This window comes from Triturus cristatus, chromosome 7, assembly GCF_964204655.1.
Source record: "Triturus cristatus chromosome 7, aTriCri1.1, whole genome shotgun sequence".
In the NCBI taxonomy this organism is placed as follows: domain Eukaryota; kingdom Metazoa; phylum Chordata; class Amphibia; order Caudata; family Salamandridae; genus Triturus; species Triturus cristatus.
The window spans coordinates 1,422,996,048-1,423,016,962 of record NC_140590.1 but is presented as its reverse complement, the minus strand read 5'-3'; the positions used below and the strand labels follow the sequence as shown (position 1 = coordinate 1,423,016,962).

Here is a 20,915-nt window from a genome sequence, read left to right as displayed (position 1 = left end):
ATCAAAGCATAGCTTTACATACATATGACGTGAACCATTTGCTAGTTATAATTGTGGAAAATATTTAAAAGGAGAGAGGGGGAAACGGGAACTAAGAGATGTGCTAGGTGGGAGCGGAGAGATCCTCATTGGGAATACAGAGAGGGAGGGGGTATCAGCGTGGAACACAGCAGAAGAAAGCTATAGCACAAATGGTAGGAAGGGAGCTGGAAGGAAAAGGTAAGACACTACAAGCCAGGTAAGAGCATAGAGTAAATTAGAGAAAAAAGGACAGCATCCAAAAAAGTAAGTTCAGCTGGACGCAGACATGAATTGTCTGTGAAAGAGAAGAAGTTTCAGCTCATTCTAGAAGGAATTCAGATAAGTAGTGGCGGTGGTGTAGCGAAACTTGAGGGCGCCCCATGTAAAAAACTACAATGTGGGCTCCACCCCCACACCTAGGCAGGAACTCTCAGGCTAAGGACCTGCTGCCTGTGCACAGTGCTGGAGGGGGCCCCTTGGACCTCGGGAGCCCCCGCACTTTGGTGGCCAATGTTGCACCACGGAGCAGTGGTATATAAGCCTGTCAAAAGAGAACTCCAAATTCCTGTTTTAGTGCCCGAAACAAAATTTGCTGTGGTGTGTTTCTTTAAGAAAGCTGCTCTTGTAAGACAATTATTTGTACAGTGTTGTAGCAAGTGAGCAAGTAGCCCCAATGCAACCAAGGGAAATAACCACCTTCACTTCCAGTCATCTATAGAAAGGTTGCTATAATTTGGGTGCAGGGGCCCCTCACCTGTTCAGGTCCTGGTGCCACTACTCCAGCTGCACCATTGATAGATACACCCCTGGACTCGTGCGTATGTCGCAACGGTTCAAGTCCTCCCGCCACTGCTGTACTCCCAATCAGGATGTCATCCCTTTCGTGGATTAGAGCCAGATGTTACTGTATGCTCTACTGCATTTACCAGTCTTGTAAGAAATGTACATGCCCTTCTAGAAATGTCAAAAGGGTGCAAAAATTTAAATTTTTAAGGTTGTGGTCAAGGCACACATTTCAAAATGACAACAATGATGAAACAAACACCAGGTGTTGCAAGCAGCGAGCAATTTGGGAAAGGGTCATCTATGCTGGATGGATCATATGTAACCAATTTCTTAGGAGTCCACCTATATTTACCAAGGCTGAGTTATTAATATGTAAAGGCCCATAACGCCAACAGTACAAACTGATCAACTAAAGCAGTAAAACACCCATGCGCCCAAGACTGCCTCAATCACCTACAGGAAGTTGTATTTTGGCTGATTAGCGTGATTCATTTTAAGCAAACGTTATCCTGCCAGTAAATGATAAGTACAACAGAGTGTATCACTTAAAATTAAACATAATGTATGTTGTTCTTTCTAAATTGCAACTTCCAGCAGGGTGTCAAATGTTTTATTTGGGGCTAGTCAGGGGTAGAAGTGTCTCCCACTGGCTTTCCCATTGGACTCTCTAGCACTGTCCCTGTGGCTCCTGCTCCCATGGTTTATGAAGGCAATGACAGAAAAAAAGTAAACTGGCTCATAGTGTTATGTTTACATACTATAGTCTCTACACCAGGTGTCTCCAACCAGCCAATCGGGGGCAACCAGTAGCCCCTAGACACCTTCAGAATAGCTCACAGCCTTGAGTTCATTAGGTCGAGCCTGGGCAGCGCATGCGCTGCGAGGCATGCTGAATTGAAGAATGGGATGAAAGCTCCACCCATTTCCCACCCATCTTATCAACTGGCTCCTGTTACAGTCCTTTCAAAACCGTTGCTCATCATTCGTGACTAGGCTTACTAGTTCCTCCTTGGTACCGCCTTGTCAGCATTTGTAACCTCCCATAATGACTGGACTTTTTACTTATGGTCTTACATGGTCTGCTTTATCTAGTTGGTGAGCACTCTTTCTTTAATGGTCTTCCTCTATTCCATCCAGGACGTCACCACCCGCTTCTACTTTGTTATTATTAATGTATTTGTTTTTTAATTTGCAGCGCGGTCCTCTTTCACTTTAACGGCCGCTCTTCTTTATTTGTTTAGTTTGCCTTGCAGTCTTCATTCACTTTAGCACACGGGCTTCTTTATTTAATTAATTTGCAGCACTGTCCGCTTTCACTTTAGCGGCAGCGCTTCTTTATTTAATTAATTTTCAGGGCGACCCGCTTTCACTTTAGTGGCTGAGCTACAGACACTTGCTTTCTTTATTCTTTAAGTGAAAGTGCCCATACTGCGCTTTTACTTTAATGTTGGCCGCGCCCCTTTCTTTAGACGCTGCTCTCTGTAACCTGAATATGGGAGCAGCGTCTAGAGAAAGGGGTGCAGCCACTATTAAAGTGGTCTCGCATTTACCAGAATTTGAGCTATCAGCATCAGAAATTACAATGCCTTTTATATATGTGTTGCTTTGAAAATACAACATATAAAAGACTGTGTCATTTACAATGACAATAGCTTAAACCTTCAAAAATGTAAGACTTTTTGCATTGGAAATGCTTGTTTTTAAATAAACACAAGGTCATATTTTCATTTTAGAGTTAAGAGAAGGCTGTGCTTATTTTACACTATTATCAACAGGCTGCAGATAGCAGGACCTGATAGCAAGCAGTTCTCAGTCAGATTTATGACCCAGGCTGGAGCTGGGGCACAGAGGTGAACAACTGAAGCACTGAGGTGTTTAAGCCTCAAATAAAAGTCCTGTCAACTCAATATTGGAGCTGTGAACAAAATGATGTTCCTGAATGCTTTTAAACTTGAGAAAATTAAAATGAAAAGTTATCTTAATGATTAAATTAACTCTTCATTTCAATTTTCTCCCATTGCAAAGTGTCACATTTACAAACAGCAGGCCTTTTCCTCCCAGTGGCCAGTAGACACAGCCATATTTATAACTGTAAAATGCAGAATTTTTTTAAATGAGAGAAGTTTAAAGTGCAGAACAATGTTCCATAATATGAAACTTTTTTGCAGAGCATAAAAAAAAAAGATTGTATGTTTGAGTTATACATGTAACGGTGCCACATATGGCTAAAGGTATGTCCTGTGCTGCAAGTACATACGACACAGGCTGTAAGTCACTCATACAAATATCTCTTTCATACACACATATGTTCATAAATCCCCAAACACCATGCTCAATGACATAGTGCCCCAGTCATAGTATTTTGTTCAAACTATAATATCTGGCTCTATGGACATTAGGCTTAAAGTTAATGAACAATGCACAAGTTGCTTGACCTTCAGTAGCTCACAATGATTTTCACTGATCAGAAGTAGGTCTCACTACGGAAAAGGTTGGAGACCTCTGCTCTACACCTTGCCCTACCTCCTGCGTCACAAGAGCAAATAGGAGGCTATTGAAGGCTATGGGTGAAACAGGAAGTCAACTCCATGATGTTCCAACATGACCTCAAGCTGAGCCAGAGGCAGGTATAATGCTCGGGCCTGCCTCGAGCTTTCAGTGGCTCGCCCAACTCTAAAAAATAAGAGTACCAGAATGTTAGAAATGGGGGTCTCTAGTTGGCAATGGTTTGAACCGTTGTACAAGTAGGGACCCTTCTTCCTAGTCAGGGTAAGGGGGATACACTTCTAAAATAACCCCTGCTCACCCCCTTGGTAGCTTGGCAATAGCAGACAGGCTTATCTCAGAGGCAGTTTGTAAAGCATTTGTGCACACATAAAGTAATACAGTGAAAACACTACAAATGGACACCACTCCAGTTTAGAAAAATACGTAATCTTTATCTAAACCAAACAAGACCAAAACTACAACAAAACATAATTCAGTAATCAAAATATGACTTTCAAAAGGTATAAATGGGTCTGTCCATAGCAAACTATAGAAGCAACACTTTGAACACAAAGTACCTTGGAGGCGTCAAAATCAAAAACAGCTCAGGGAAGGTGATGCGTCGGTTCCTTATGCGCAGGGAAGGTCATGTGTTGGTTCCTTACTCCAAGGGAGGTGATGCGTCTGTTCCTTAGTGCCACGCAGGGAAAGTGATGCGTCAGTTCCTTACTGAAGGGGAGGTGATGCATGGGTTTCTTACTGCTTGGGGAGGTGATGCGTCAGTTTCTTACTGCAGCCCCATTGTCCTGTAGACTTGATGGGCAGGTGCGATGCGTGGGGATCTGGGATGCATCGGTTCTCGATGCGGCAGTGGCAACGGTGCTACGTTGGTTTCTTCAACCGCGGTCGCGTAATGCGTTTGTTCTTGCAGCCACACAGCAGGGTCTGCGTCGGAATCGGTGCTGTGATCTCGGACTCCGTAGATCGGTGCACTCGATGCGATATGCGGCAATCTCTCCAACCACGGGCAGGCGATGTGTCTGTTTCTTTCGCGGCACGATGACGATGCATGGAAATTTTTTCAGCGCGGTGGTGATGCATCAGAAGAAGGTGCAGATGCGGCACGCTTCTCTTAGTTTCCTTGTTTTTCCAGCTCCCAACAGCAGGAACAACCTCCAGAGGCCCAGAACCGTAACAGGCACCTCTTGGCAGCTCAGAATTCACAGTAAGGAAGTTCAGAGGTGCTTGGGGTGAAGTTTTTCTGTTCCTGAGACTTCAGAACAGGAGACAAGCTCTACTTCAAGCCCATGGACAACTTCCTCAAGGGAGGGACACATCACATAGCAAAGTCCTTGTCCTTTTCTTGGCAGAAACAGCCACTGCAGGCCAACCCCAGACAGCACACAGCAAAGGGGCAGTACTTCTCCTTCAGTTTCTCCAGCTCTTCTCCTTTGCAAAGGTTCCTCTTGAATTCCAGAAATGATCTAAAGTTCAGGGGTCTGGGCCCCACTTTTTATAGCACAAATTCCTTGGTTCCCTGGTAGCAGAGAATCTCTATTCCAAGCCAAAACCAGCTCTATCCTCTCTGGTGCAGCTGTCCGGCAGGAGGTTGAGACAACATTGTCCAAGGCAGACCAGACCCATTCAGGTGTGAAAAAAATCGCCTCCCCCTACTCTGAATGCAGCCCAGGTCTATTCAGACCAGCTCTAAATCACAGTGGAAAGGCAGAACACACCTCACCCCCCAAAGTGGCTGGTGTAGCAGAATGCACATCTCCAGCCCCTGTCACTCCAAAGCCAAACAGTCAATACACAAAACAAGCAGAGGCACACAGGATGGCTAAGCAAGAAAATATCCACTTTCTAAAGGTTGTATTTTCAAACACAGAATGTAAAAATCATCCTTACTAAAATATGCATCTTTATATTCTGAATTCAGGCATACTAAACTTTACCTTCCTATATTGTCCCAATGGGAAGTTGTATTTATAAGATGTTACAAATAAACTCCCATCCTATAATATGGGACAGATAGCCTTATAGCCTTTCAATAGTGAAAACAGAATTATCAGTTTTCACTATCAGGACATGCCACATCAGGGCTTGTCCTACCTTTCACGTACACTGCACCCTGCCCTCAGGGGTACCTTGGGCCTACCTTAGGGGTGGCTCACATGAAAGAAAAAGGAAGGTTAGGGCCTGGCAAGTGGGTCCACTTGCCAGGTCAGCGTGGCAGTATGAAACTGCACACAGACACTACAATGGCAGGTCTGAGAACCTTTTCAAGGATGCTTGTGTGGGTGGCACAATCGGTGCTGCAAGCCCACTAGCAGCATTTGATTTACAGGCCCTGGGCACACACAGTGCACTGAACTATGGTCTTAGTAGTAAATCAAATAAGCCAAGTATGGAACCACTAATCCATGACAACAATTTACAGGGAGGGCATATGCACTTTAGCACTGATCAGCAGTGTTAAGTGCCCAGAGTCATAAAACCAACAAAAACTGGTCAGAAACAGAAGGCCAGAAAGCTAAAAGTCTGGGGATAAACCCACTGGAATACCCAGGTCTAACACAGAAGGTTCCAGATTTCCAGAACACGAGATTCCTAGCTTTGGGTCACACATTTACAAACCATTAGAATCTGAAACTGAGTCCCGTTGGTGTAACTGCCCACACGGTTTTCTCTTAATGGCAGCTATGAACAGTGTCAGTCATTTGGAAAATATTACTGAAAAGCATTTGCCATCAAATTTACCATTGTGAGAAAAGGTTGGCTTAAAAGGCACGGATTGAGGTGATATGGTACTACATTGTCTGAGCAGTATTGGACTGGCCTACCGGGCAGATGTTCGGTAGGCTGGCAGGGTGGGGGCCTGTTTTGTTGCTAGAAACCAACCGGCCAGGTTCCTACTTGTCAGCAATGCAAAAACAAATCGTTTTAAGGTACACTATAAGCATGCTTTAAAGCATTTGTTTTTGCCTTGTTTATTTAGATGCCAGCTTGTAAATGGCTTTTCTTAGTATTTCCAAATCAGACCTTTAGAGTTTGGCTACTATTTGCCAGACAGTACCTGTACTCAGTGGTGCTGTAGTATTTTTCAGGGTGTGGATGCTGGCCAATGGCATCCACGCACTGAAGTCATAGGTGATCCAAAATATTCTACCTTATTTTAAAAAATAATGTAGCATATGTGCAAAACCCCTTTAACCCGATATTGTGCAATTCTCCCCACGACATATAATTTTTAAACATTCCTATTTATACAGGTAAAATGTGGTATGATTTATAGTGGACACATTATCCATCCATAATACCATTTGTATGTTTAAAAAAAACAAAAGAGTCACTGAAGTGCCACTTTAATACCAGATCTTAATTGAGCTTAGAATAGTCAGCTAGGGACCTTGTGAAGTAATCTAGTGCTGCAGTTTACAACACTAGCAAAATGTAGTAGCACTTTGAATGTTCTACAGGGATATGTTAGGAGAACTACTAAACATAGTCATCTTGAAACCTAGAGCCACGGCTTGAGTAATATTCATCACAAATGCAATGACCTGGTAACTAATAACTAACAGAAATATTGTCCTGTGGTTCAAAACAGCAAGAGGTATACTGCTATCAGAACTGCTATGTTCCAAGAATTCTATAATGCCCTAAGGTAACATTAGGCCATGAATAAATGGCCCTGGTTTTTAATTATTTAAACAACTACATTTAATTGTTGAGGCATGAGTAAGGACCCTGAGTGGTAAATCTCTCAAAACAAGGGAGCCTAGGGGGTTAAAGGGTAGGTAGCCCCCCTCTCAAAATCATGAAATACAACAAGACCTACCCCGTACACAAATTTATTTAAAAATTCTTAAGTGGTGTGCAGGTACTCAATGTCTGTAGTGCCTGCCTCGCTCTCACTCAATGGTGTTCTTACCACATATATATAAAAAGAGTTGTGGACCGCTATAACCGGGTGCAGTCACTGGGCGGTGGCAACAACAACGTGATATTTTAGTGTTAAAAAAGTTTCCCCATCCTATAGTGCTGTAAAGACCTGCTAGTGATCAGATCAAAACCAAGGAAGGTTAAAGAGGTAGAGAAAGTGTGATAGGACGTCAGCGCCTCACGGAAGCAGCCCCAACGAGGTATATGTAGACAGGTACTCGCCTACTACCTCCTGTTGTCATCATCGGTCGCTGCCGCCCAAACAGAAACAGTAAAGGTGGAAAGGAAATTTATAATGTGCGTCACTCAAACCCTCGTGGTAGTCCTAATGACTAGTGTCTACAGGGCAACCTATGTATTGAAATGGTGTATACTAATCTACAAAGAGCAGGAGGTGTCGACCCAAGTTTGGTGAGTTGAGCCTGATCAGGACTCAAGTCACTCAAAAATAAATAAAACCGAGCAGCACTACACTGGCTATACGGTACTTTATTCTCAGCTGTGTCGCTGCTCATTTAAAAACCGACATGTTTCGTTGCCTTATTTACTTTACCGGCAACTTCATCAGGGCTGGGGTCGACTGGTTTCTCTGCAACGCTGGTGTAAACCAGCACTAACTTTCGATCAGCACCCTCAAGATGCTGTTTGGCAGCATACCTGCACCTTCATTGTGTAAGTGTCTGAGGTATTTTGCATCAACCTTATGGCTGTTTCATTCAGAGCTGCGGAACTTCGTTTCTCATCAGTCAGAGCGTCGGTACTGGTCTCACCCTCGATGATGAGACCAGTACCGACGCGACACAGCTGAGAATAAAGTACCGTATAGCCAGTGTAGTGCTGCTCGGTTTTATTTATTTTTTGAGTGACTTGAGTCCTGATCAGGCTCAACTCACCAAACTTGGGTCGACACCTCCTGCTCTTTGTAGATTAGTATACACCATTTCAATACATAGGTTGCCCTGTAGACACTAGTCATTAGGACTACCACGAGGGTTTGAGTGACGCACATTATAAATTTCCTTTCCACCTTTACTGTTTCTGTTTGGGCGGCAGCGACCGATGATGACAACAGGAGGGAGTAGGCGAGTACCTGTCTACATATACCTCGTTGGGGCTGCTTCCGTGAGGCGCTGACGTCCTATCACACTTTCTCTACCTCTTTAACCTTCCTTGGTTTTGATCTGATCACTAGCAGGTCTTTACAGCACTATAGGATGGGGAAACTTTTTTAACACTAAAATATCACGTTGTTGTTGCCACCGCCAAGTGACTGCACCCGGTTATAGCGGTCCACAACTCTTTTTATATATATGTGGTAAGAACACCATTGAGTGAGAGCGAGGCAGGCACTACAGACATTGAGTACCTGCACACCACTTAAGAATTTTTAAATAAATTTGTGTACGGGGTAGGTCTTGTTGTATTCCCTGAGTGGTAAAACCAACTATGTAATCCTTAAATGCAATAAAGTATAGTCTGAAAGCCTATAAAGGATATCGACACAGATACTGGTGATTATTGGTATTTCTTTTTTAAACATTTATGTAACATAATACTTTGCAGAGTTCTTCAAATATTGGGCCGAGATCATGCCCACTGGAAACTGGGCCTCAGAAAACTGTGTGGTATAATTGAATCCTCTTCATAATCTTATCAAATAAGCACATTTTTGCAATGAATTTCAACTGAATTCCATTCTTCCCTCATGGCAGCTAATGATGTCATGCATATTCTGTGAAATTAATAAAAACATTTTAGACACTTCTAGAGTTACACAGCATTATTATTATTATTAGCAACTGTAGTGCGCACAGCTACCCCGAAGGGTTTCTCGGCGCAAGGCGGTCGGAAAAAAATCAGGGGAACGTATTTTCTCATTTGACTTGAATTGAAGCTTAGGCAATTTTGGGTGAAAGACAGCTGAAATGTAGCCATTTTTGGCTTCAAAAATCGAAAGTCTGCTGTTTGAAATGCATGTGGTAATAGTCAGACTCGCCCAAAAAGTCCTAAGTCTTTTACAGCCCTGCCACCATGTTATTCCAAGAGTCGTGGAGACATTTCTTTTTTTAATACCTAGGAAAGCTCAGAGGTCTGATTTTCACAATTGATGGGCTCATTCACAGGTCCTTAAAGATAGCAGACAATGTCTTTGGAGGGGTACGGCTTATTAATGTACTTAGTTCATATTGGACCATGAACAACAGGCTTCTTATTAACAGTATGGGCACTTACTGAGTTCACGGGTTCATTCTCTGCCCGAATATGTACAAGAAAGCCTCAGACTACATGAACAGTAAAACTGAAAATCAAGTACCATAACATAGCATTAAACCTTCCTATGCCGTCCCAAAATATACCGAGTTGTGGGTCTGCAAGTGTGTCTCAGTCAACTGAAAAAGTGGAAATTTAAAAACACAACAACGCGGAGTGGTTGGCCTTCTGTCCCAGTCACATGAAGTAAAATGATTGTCTTGTGTTCATTTTTTCACTCAAGACAGAGGGTCTTATTATGAGTTTGGCAGTCTTCCTATAGGACTGCCACTACGGGGGTCCCAGGAAGACCACCAAGCCTGTGGTGAACCCGCCCACCGGATTAAGAGCTAATCCAGGGTAGGCGGTGCTGCGGCGGGTATGTTCGGCTCATCGAAAAGCCTAAACAGCATACTGCTGCCGTGACCGCGCCAACAGCACGTTTGTGCATGGTGTGGCATACACCCTGTTGTGCATGCCACACAGTGCACGCCCGAAGGTGCAATTCTGGGGGGGGGGCACAACATTTTCCCCCTGCATGCACTCCCTTGGGCAGATTCGCCCCAGGGGCCCTGTTAGTACCCCCTTACCTGCATTTCCGCCAACCTTTTCATGGTGGGTTCCACGCCATTAAATGGATGGTGGAAATGCAGGTCGTAGTCTGCTCGGCGGTGCCGGCATCGGCTCCGCCACTATTTCCTGCCCCTTTACCCACCGCAGACACAGCGGGACGCTGGATCCCAACAGAGGTGGTGGACTTGTGGCGGTCCCACCGCTACAATCGTAATAAGGCGGTCACACCGCCGGGTTGGTGGCCGTCAGACCGCTACTGTGAGTACGGCGTGCCCAGAATATATTTTTCCTCTCACGCTCCAAAATCAAGGGGCAATCGCTGTCATTTGTACTACAAGTTTTGTTTATATATTCTAAAAGGATGCCAGCAAATTGTTTTTAGGACTTTAATGTTTAAAAGACTGATGTCATTGACATTTTGTTTTCAACATCTCCTGAATCCTAGCAAGTGTAAATAAACTACAATTTATAAAATGTCTACACACTTCGGATGGATGTGTTTTATTGTGAAGCACTATGTTTACAAAATAGAGTTCTCCCTGGTTTAATTATGCTTAACATTAGGCACGCCCACAAAGAACTGGTCAAAGGCTGCAGAAATAAATAATTTAATGAAATTCTTATTATCCACTCTTGTTGAAATATCTGAAAGTTATCTGGGGGTGCTGCAGCACCTGCCGCACCCCTGCTTCCAACTTCACTGCAGCGAATCTGAGCAGACCCCCTTCTTCCCTCATGGCAGCCAATGAAGCAGAGTTCAAAGTGAAATTCCCACAATGCAGGAGGAAAATGATGGGAGGCAGCTATTCCCAAAAGTAGATCCGAAACTGTGGATAGGCCTTCCATGCTTTAATGCAAGCAATAAGTTAAAGGATTGCCGAACCACTACACCCTCACTGTTCAGAAAACAAACTACAAACAAAATCAATATAAGTACAATATGAAGCAGACTTTCGATTTAAATTTTTTTTAAAAAAATCTGGTTTCGCTTTCTGAACATGCTTTTGCGTGTTTTATATCATCTATTGCATATGTAAACCCTTACCTAAAAGTTGTATACTACATTGTTGCAGTGCACAGTTTGTGTCCCTCTAGCGTGTAACATCTCCTGTTCACCAGTAGGTGGCGGGTGCTCCAATCGGCGTCTACGTTGTGAAACTTGCACTGCTGTTATTTCCTGGCTTCTACCGTCATTGCTATTTTTAGCTGACGGTTGGTTGACTCAGGCCAGTTGATATAGGCACTGCGCAACCGGGACGTCATAGGAAGTGATGTCATCGAAAGTGACTTCGCTCCCCCGACTTTGGTATACGCGAGTTTGTGCGTGCATTTATAAACATGAAAATTGCATCGCATGACATGGATCAAATCTGGACATATCCACAGAGAGCTTACACGTGGATTGAGGAATGCAGAAATTCCTTTAAGAAGCTCTGCAGAGACCCATAGGCAGTTATTGTTTTTATTTCAAATTCATCAACGTGATGTTAAGCTTGTATTGCAAACTCATCAAGGTAATAAGGCCACCAAAGTTTGGCTAGAAGCGTTTCGAACCCCTTTGTAATCAGGAAATCAAAGAGAACATGGGCATTTCGTGGAAGGTTCTCAGCTCCCAAATGGACATACCCCTTTCAATCCCCCTGTCCTCCCACTCCCCCTAAAAAAACAAGCATTTGCAATGCATAGGTCTCGCATTTGAGAGAGTTTGAGCTATTGGCATTGTAAATGGCATTTCCTTTTATTTATGTGTTTTGAAAACCTGCAGGCGGTGCGTAAACATGCACTTTGTACTTATTGTCGCTGCTTACGAGAAGCAAGGCTGGTAATAACTGCTCCTCTTACTGACAGCCTTCTCGTAAGCAAGGACTATAAAATAAAGAAATAAATACGTCACTGCTTGTTATTTACAATGCCAATAGCTCAAACTCTCGCAAATGCGAGACTTATTGCATTGCAAATGCTTGCATACAGGTGTAAATAACACGTACTGTGTAACACCCACAGTAAATGGGCCAGTAGCCGGGGGAGGTTACAAATGAAGACAAGGCTGCACTAAGGAGGGACTAACAAGCCAATTACTGAACCAGAAGCCAGCATTTACGAAGGACGAAGACACAAGCCACATGGCAAGCACATTTATTATTATCTGCATGTGCTAACCAAATGCACCATCGTATCATATGGTGAGCTTATGAACTCTAAATTCCAATCCGTCCTTCTCTAGTTGGCCAGAATTGTGTGATCTCGGACAATACACTATCCTTCTCAGTCACCGTACACGGCTAAATTAGCGGCCTATAGAAACGAGAAAATCCTGGATAGTTAGTGTTATTTAAAGAGCCCGATACCTCCTTTTAACTTGCACAGACGCCAGGCCCAGTTCTAGCGGGTGGGCCGGGTGGGACTGGCCCACCCAAACATGAGCCTTGGCCCTGGCAGTGATGGCACTAAGACCAGTAGTAAATGGCCACTTTCATTTAAAACGTTCCTCTGAGCGCTGTGTTCCTTCCTGTTCTGGGAATTGCATGATTGGGCCTGGGCTCTCTCTCACAGGCACCCCCGATCACGCATCTGCTTTTAGGTAAGGTGGCCTGTGTCCCTGCCCACTCGTGCAGGTAAAATAGGGGCATGGCGAAGGGGACAAACCCTTTCTTTGGCATTGGGTAAATGTAACTGTTCTACTGTGTGGATATTTCCTTTTCTATTCTACACTGGAAAAAAAAAGTTTGTTTTCCGGATTCACCTTTCCTGGCCCCTGCAGCTGCTTATCAGGTCAGCTGAGAGAATGTCTGGCTATTTGTTCTTCTTTTTAAAATCATCAGGGAAGGCCCAGCAAAACACATACCTCCTGTATGCTTTATTTAAACAGTTTTCATCATCAAGACCAGCTCTGCCATGGATGTAAGACAACAATAAAGATATCCAGATAACTGGTGAATAATGATCCTACCAATCCTTTCTCTGTTGATAGTTTTGAAATGCAGATAAACTGTATTTAATGTGGATAGCTCAGTGGGTTGCTGCCTTTGTCACAGAGATTCTTGTGTTACTTGCAGTTCAGAAGTTACAATCCTATCATAGGACAGTGACCTATGAACTGTCATCAAAGAGCTGTATGCGAGCCTGAATGATATAGTTAGACCTTAGCTTTTTTGTGTGTGTGTTGTAATAGAGTGAGAACTTCCCCAGTCTTTCATTATTCTAATGTTGCTAAAAAGAGTTTGTTTGGGCAGATATCAATTGTTATCAGTAAAGCCAACCCCTTACCACTGGGGAATTCTTTAAATCCAGAGTTTATGCTTCTCCAGACCAAACCCTCTTAAAATATACTGCCCACCAGTATGGATGACATTTATTTTATTTTTGAAGCTTATAAAACGCGCAGCTACCCCCAACGGGGGTGTCCCGACGCTACGGACAGATAGCAGTAATGAGTATCTAGCGTGGCTAAGGGTTGGAGAACAGCCAAGTTTTTAAATTGCGCCAAAACAAGCATTCAGATTCAATCATACGAAGAGATAGTGGCAGGCTATTCCAAGATTTAGCAGTAATAACTGCAAAAGCTCTGCCCCCCGTTCTGGAGCGACGAAAACAGGGATGGCGAAGGAGGCATAGATGATTTGATCTAAGTAATCGATTGGACTGGACAAGCCTGAGTCTGGCTCTGAGATATGCAGGCCCTTGCCCTTTTATTGCTCTAAATGTCAGGACCAGAGATTTGAACTGTATGCGGCTGGTCACAGGCAACCAGTGAAGCTTCTTCAGATGAGGGGAGACTGAGTGACGATAGGGGATATTACATATCAGCCTTGCCGCTGCATTCTGTACAATCTGAAGACGTTTAATCAAATAGGCCGGAGCACCCACATACAGACTGTTTGCATAGTCCAAGTGTGATGTTATAAGAGCATGAATGACGGTCCTGCGTGTGTCCATAGGCAGAAAAGGGAGAATTTTACAAATCATGCGAAGCTTACCAAAGCACGCAGAGGTGACTTTATTTATTTGAGCCTTGCAAGACAATTCATTGTCGAATTGAAAACCCAGGTTCCTAGCTGAGTTCACCGGTACAGGGGGAGGGTTCAACTCAGGAGGCCACCAAAGTAAAGGTAGAGGTGTGGTTCCCACACCTTATAATCCTCATTGGCTTATGTGACATCCCTGTAGACGGATTTACATACTTGCATGATTGATTGTCTCTGTATATCGTGTCCGACAGTGGCTACGGAGGGATGAGGGGCACTGGTGGAGGGTGGTAGTGAGGTTGTCCGAGAAGTAGGTCAATAGAGGGTGGGGCTACGGAGAGATGAGGGGCACTGGAGGAGGGTGGTAGTGAGAGAATCCGAGGAGGAGGTCAATAGGTGGGGACAAGGGAGCGATGAGGGGCGCAGGTGCAAGGTGGTAGTGAGGGAGTCGAGAAGGTCAATGGGGAGGGACTATAGAGAGATGAGGGGCGCTGGTGGAGGCTGTGATGTGAAGTACTGTGACGCCCTACACTTATATAAGTCGCCTTATACAACAAATTAAATGCATATGAGAGAGTGGCTACGGAGGGATGAGGGGCACTGGTGGAGGGTGGTAGTGAGGTTGTCTGAGAAGGAGGTCAATAGAGGGTGGAGTTACGGAGAGATGAGGGGCACTGGATGAGGGTGGTAGTGAGGGAGTTTGAGGAGGGGTTTATGAGGGGAGGGGCTTTTGAGAGATATGGGGCACTGGAGGAGGGTGGTAGTGAGGGAGTCCAAGAAGGAGGTCAATATGGGGGCTACGGAGAGAGGAGGGGTGCTGGTGGAGGGTGGTAGTGAGGAAGTCCGAGAAGGAGGTCAATAAGGTTGGGGCTATGGAGAGATGAGGGGTGCTGGTGGAGAGTGGTTGTGAGGGAATCCAAGGAGGAGGGCAATGGGGGGGGGCTACGGAGAGATGAGGGGCACTTGTGAAGGGTGGAAGTGAGGGAATCCGAGGAGGAGGCCATGAGGGAGAGCCCAATAAGTGTCACTTGCCTGATACACCCACCTCAGTAGCCTCCTCTCCCCATCAAAGGGACATTACATGGAAAAAAAACACCTTTTTGAGAGTAATAATTCACTTTCAGCATGCCAGGCACTAGCTCAGACATGGGAACCGCCATTACAATGCGGATGTTACAACGCATGCACTGTTATCACACATAGCCTTCGCCATGCATTTTTTTACAACTTATGTGGTGAGGGCATATGGTGGTAAAGGCACCTGCATGGCCAATGCTTTCGGTGTCGTTGGAGGAATGAAGAGATCCTTATGCTTCCTCTTGACGACTTGTGTTCCACCTCACAAGAGTTGCCTCGTCGTCGTCCTGTAAAGGTAAGGGGAACTGTTTTTTGGGTGGATTTTGGGCTAGACTGGGGGTGGATTTTTTTTAAGGAACTGAGGCCAAGGGGAGGATTTAGGTTTCATGACAGGGGCCGTGTATTTTTAAAAAAGGGATGGGGGCCAGGAGGGGTGTGGGGGGGTCGCGCTGCAGTCTTGATTTAGGGCTTAGGGCAGGGGTCGGGTACTTTTTAAAAAAAGGGTGGGGGATGTGGGGGCACTGGGGTCTACTTTTATGCATTAGGGCAGGGGTGGGTATTTTTAAAAAGGGGCGGGTGGGGGAGTGCCAGAGAATGGCTTGAGGACTGCGGGTTGTGGTCAAGTACAACGTTTATCACGCATAGCCCTTTACATTCATGCTTTACAACAAAATATGTTGTAAAAGCATGCGTGGTAAAGGTTATACGTTGTAAAGGCATTTGCGTTGTAACACATGTGTGGTAAAGGCATTCGTTTCAATGGAATGCATTGTTCCATCATACCACCCTCAGACATACAGGTGATTAAGAACTTCATTTTATCAGTCCTTTCTCTGTGTAGTAGGTAGTCAATTTTGTTATTGTTTGTTAACATCTTATAGTATTACTGTACTTGACCTTTCGGTTGGTCCTCCCAGTGTAGCGTTCGCTACATGGACAGGTTATCAAGAAGATCCCACCCACACTATTACGGTTTGTATGATGCCACAGTTCCCAGGAAGTTTTTAGCCCGAGATCTATACGAGTATCACGAGTTGTCAAATACCACACCCGGCACGAACTACAAGGAAAATGCCCTTTTACTCTGGGTAATGGCCAGAGGGTATCTTGGATAGGGGGGTGGTAGATTTAGTCTTGCGTGGATCATGATGTCTCTTAAATTGTGGCTGTGCTTAAAGGAAAACATAGGTTTTTGTAGAGCCAGGATTCCTTTATTCATGATGTGCCAATTTCCACATATAGATTTTTTTTATGGTTGATGACAAATTGCAGAATGTGGTAGAACGCACCATTGTGTCTGTAGTGGGCCGTGAGTATCTTTCAAACAATGCTGCATGATTATTGTTTGTGGCAGTCCTGGATGCCCTATGATAAAAGCTCTCGCAGGGTAATAAAGATTTGCGATCCATAGGTTGCCTGTATAGTCTTGTTGTTTTTTATCAACCCCAGGTGATTCAGTAGTAAGTCTAGGAATAGTACTTTGGTTGTGCTACACTCACACTAACATTAAGGTAAGGGTTCCTGAAGCTAAGCCAAGTGGTAAATTCTCTGATGGAGTCTTGTTCTCCCTCCTAAATAACCAACCCATCATGGATGTAGCGTTTCAGGTTTGAAACTAATGGATTGGAATCATTGTATTTGCAGGGAGAAAGTGCTTGTAGGTCGCTAATACTCCCTGGCCCCTTTTGTGTCTTCGTAGTGATAACAAACACCACTTCAGAGTAATCAGTGTAAAAAGGGAAGCATCCAAAAATGTCAATAACAATGTGTTTGGAAAGTTTTGGGGATTGATGCATACCCTATGCTTTACTCAGAACAGATTTCAAGCTCTAGATTTAGTGCTCTCCTTTTCCAGTCAGTGGTGGAGAAAGAGTGTGTGTGTCTGGGTGAAAGATAGGTTGTTCCAACTCAGTGTTTGCTATTCCCCTGGACTAGGCTTACTTGCAGGTTGAAATTGACCATCCAAGGTTGCGGCTTGCTTTGGTTACAGTGGGTTTGTCTTTGCAACTTGTAAAATGATGGCATGTGCAACAGCCTGTCCACTTCTGAACCAAGATCTTAAACGTTAAAACCAGGGCTATTCACGTGTGGACAGAGCACATGGGCAGCATATCAGATCTCGAAGAAGGACACCTGAGCCCCAAGAAGGTACAAGAAAACATAATTAGTACCAGTTTAGCTGTTCCCTGTTGGCAGTCTAGAAACTCCCCACAAATGCCCCAAATAACTTTCAAGTAGTGCGCTGGGTTCCAGATGATAGCGGCATCCAGAGATGACGCTATAGCAGTGGCTCATGGTGGCAGTTTTGAAGTGAGATGCTTACACCTGTAGGCAGGAGAAGAGAGCGCTAGAGAATTCAAGCAAGAATTAAGTAAGTAAATGGCTGCAAGCACAATGGCTTACAGGATCCATAAGCTCAGACAGGTTTCCTGATTGCAAAGAAGCCTTACACATATGTCTGCTTCATGTCCACCACCTTCCAATTATCTTGGAGGAAGTGAGGATGCAGCAACTTCTGTCAGAGCCAGCCCCTCACTGTACCAGAGTCCTGAGTGTTGCACATTGGATGGACCTCAAGTGCATGGTTGGAGCGCTCTCTGGACCTAGATGCTCCCTATAGCCTGCGGGACCCACTGTGCTGTAGACCACAGCAGTCATTCCTGGGTTCCTTGGTTCCTTGAGGTCAGACGCTCTTGGGCAGCCTGGTTGTGTTTGAGCTGGCAGGTCCTGAGGACTAGGTTGGATGACATCAGGGCCTACGTTCTTCAGGCTGTGACGGGCCTTGAAGCGACAGGATAGCTATTTTCAGTTCAGAGACAACATGCTGCCGATTACAGTCTATAAAGTGCTCATTCAGCTCATAAACAGAAAAAAGTGTGATGCACAACCAGCAGAAATGAAACGTTTACTTCAAACACGAAGTAAGGCATAAAGATCTACTCATGGTAATGTTAAATGGCACATAGGCTAAATAAGGTTAATCAAAATATATATGTCATTCATTCTGCTAAATCTAAATATGAAACAGTGTAAAAAAAATAATATGTGCAAATATATGTGATATGATATGTAATGTATAAATCATGTAAGCTATTATGCGGGTTACAGATTAACATATCATTAAGCGCAAATAAGTGATGATGACAGTGTGTCATCGCTCATGCATCTTCTTATTCGGTAAACATGCCTATTTCCTGGTGGATGGAGATGTTTATGTGGGGTTTCTTGATAGCTAATTCTGTTGGGTACCACAGTAAACAATTTTATGATGTTTGTTGAATATATGTTTGAGTGACTAAAAAATCGTATAAATTGGTGTATGCATTTTATGCTCCCTCCTTTAAAACCAGGTCAGCATGTGCTGATAAATCAGCCCTTGTCTGAAAAGTATTTCGTTTTATTTTTATAGGTAAGAAATGAAACTTCTCAGCTCTTGGATGAGGACATTCACGCTATAAATGCAAAAGTGAAAGAAATGAACCAAGTTTACGCCAAGGTAGACAAATTAGAGGTAGGTCACCTTTAGGTAAACCCAACCACTGCTTCTGAAATAAAATGCTCCTCTCCCCCACATTCAAAGCTGTATTTATTTTTTGGGCTAATGTCAATAACCAGAAACAGACTATCTTGTTGAAAACATAAAGGAATCTCTTTCTGTGCCACACTTGCTCCCTTCTTTTTAATGTAATTGGTTGATCCTTGCATGTAAATGTACACGGCTGAGAGCTGGAATTACCAGTATAGTGTTAAAGTCATTTATTTGGGAAAATCTATTAGTATACTTTCAGTAAAAGCAGTGACACGTTGGATTATGAATCCAGGAAGTATCTAGACATTGATTAATTGACTAGTGCTTCTCTAAATGTATTTTCTTTTTATTCAGAAATTTGAATTTTGGGTACTGAAGGATGGACAATTCATCACATAGATTTGGGGGTCTAATATTGTTCATTTCGTTCTTGTCAATTATACCTCTAAAGTGAAATGCAAAGTAACATAACATTTGGCAGCAAAAAGGGACTGAAGCTGGAATGCTTCCCTTGGTGCATGGACACTTTCTTGCCTCTAGCATTATTCTTGTGTTTTCTCCAGCTGTCTTCCCCTCTGTCTGCTGGAGGTGGATTCATTTTCACTCAAGTCTATGAGCCCTATTCACAATGTTGCTGACTCTTACTAACTCTTGAGTACTCTGGTGTATTCCTGAATTTTGTTTAGTTGTGAACCAGAAATAATCAAATAGTAATTTACACCTTCTCACAAGGAATTCCATGTAAATCGTGTCCTTTGCTTTTGACCTAACAACTTTGGCTGGGACCTTGTTCCATCTAAAAAATATTTCTTACCAATACTGCCCCTATGCACGCTGCCTTACTTGTGAGTATTTTATACTTTTCCTCTAAAATATTATTAAATCCCAGGTTTAAACCAAATTAGAATTTGATTGTGTTGATCGCACTGCAGTGCCCTGTGGCTTGTCCTGTTTCCACAATCCCTTAACCTATTCGCCATTTTGTACCATTCTGGACTCTGTTGTTTTTGAGATGTGCCTCCAGAGTGGTGCATAACATGTCAGCTGAGGGCTTACTTGTTGATCTTTGGAGCAATGACAAAAACATTTCTGTTGATCATACTTTTCCCCCTCAGAGGTCTATTCACCGAAAATTCAAAGAATAGCGGAAGTGATGTCACACACCCTTTTATACCCCATAACATTACAGGGTTAACCCCTTATCCTGCCATTAGCTGCTTAACAGCTTCCTGTTTGCAGCTAAAAGTTAGAGGATGGTCAGAGTGTGCTGAATACTGAAAGTAGATAAAAAGGCTTCTAATGCCTTGTTGACTTTCTCTCCCCACTGGTACCTGTAAGACCCTTTGTACCAGAGGTGCTGCAGGTAAAGGTTGATGTACCAAAGGGCAAGCCAAATGTAACAACTGTTACCCCTAGGAAGCCCTAATTGGCATCTGTCCCAGAGCAGGAGAAGAAGATTTTGATTTGAGCTGGCCATATCCTATTAGGTAATTAGGAACACAGTTTCCAGTTCAGGAATGAGGTGTGATAACGTAATGCGTTATGAGTATATGGTCTTGTTCTGCTTCCATTGAATTGTTCTAATTAACCTAAATACAATTTATTTGAAGGTTTTATATAGCACCAACAAGACCCTTGCAGACATCAGAGTGCTTTACACTTGTTAGAGACCAGAGACATACACAATCAATATAAATACAGTCAGGAAAGGAACATTATATGAACGAATCTCTGGAAAAGCGAAATCACCTTCAAGATAGGACAGAGGGTCAAAACAGTAAAAAAAAAACAAGTTAGTTGTATCCAGAGAGAACATGAAGGTCTGAGTGGTCCCAGCAAGAAGAGTTCCAAGGACCTAGGGCAAAAAAATTGTTTCTGAGTAGTAATTTAAAATCTTTCTTGAAGGATGCCGTTACAGGATTTATTCTGGTTTGGGGGAGGGGGGTGTTCCAAAGAAGGCTCTATTGTAGGTTTTCTTTTTAGAGAATCTCTGAGGTTTCAGCAGTAAAGTGCAGGAGCTTGTAGAGGATCTGGAGCCCCCAGAGAGTGCAATCTTCTGAGCCAGGTAACTTGGGGTGTTGATGTGTAGGGTTTTGTGGGTCATGCATGCAATTTTCAGCTGAATTCTTGCTTCGTAGGGTGGTCAGGTGGGGGATTTGAAATCAGGGGTGATATGGTTATTTCTTTTCAAGCCAGTGATGAGCCTTGCCGCAGCGTTGAGGGAAGCTCTTAAGAGGGCCGTTATGGATTTAGGCAGGCCACCTAGGGTTGCGATTCCGCAG

At 43.8% G+C, this 20,915-nt stretch overlaps 1 protein-coding gene across 1 annotated transcript in view; it reads left to right on the top strand.

Annotated features, from left to right (window-relative positions):
* Positions 1–20,915, top strand: part of BCAS4 (breast carcinoma amplified sequence 4) — a 1,043,638-nt gene that overhangs the window by 893,044 nt on the left and 129,679 nt on the right. Inside the window, exon 5 of the mRNA XM_085614557.1 lies at positions 18,514–18,615. Within this exon, the coding sequence (XP_085470683.1) occupies positions 18,514–18,615 (102 nt within the window). The remainder of the gene's footprint in view (positions 1–18,513; positions 18,616–20,915) is intronic.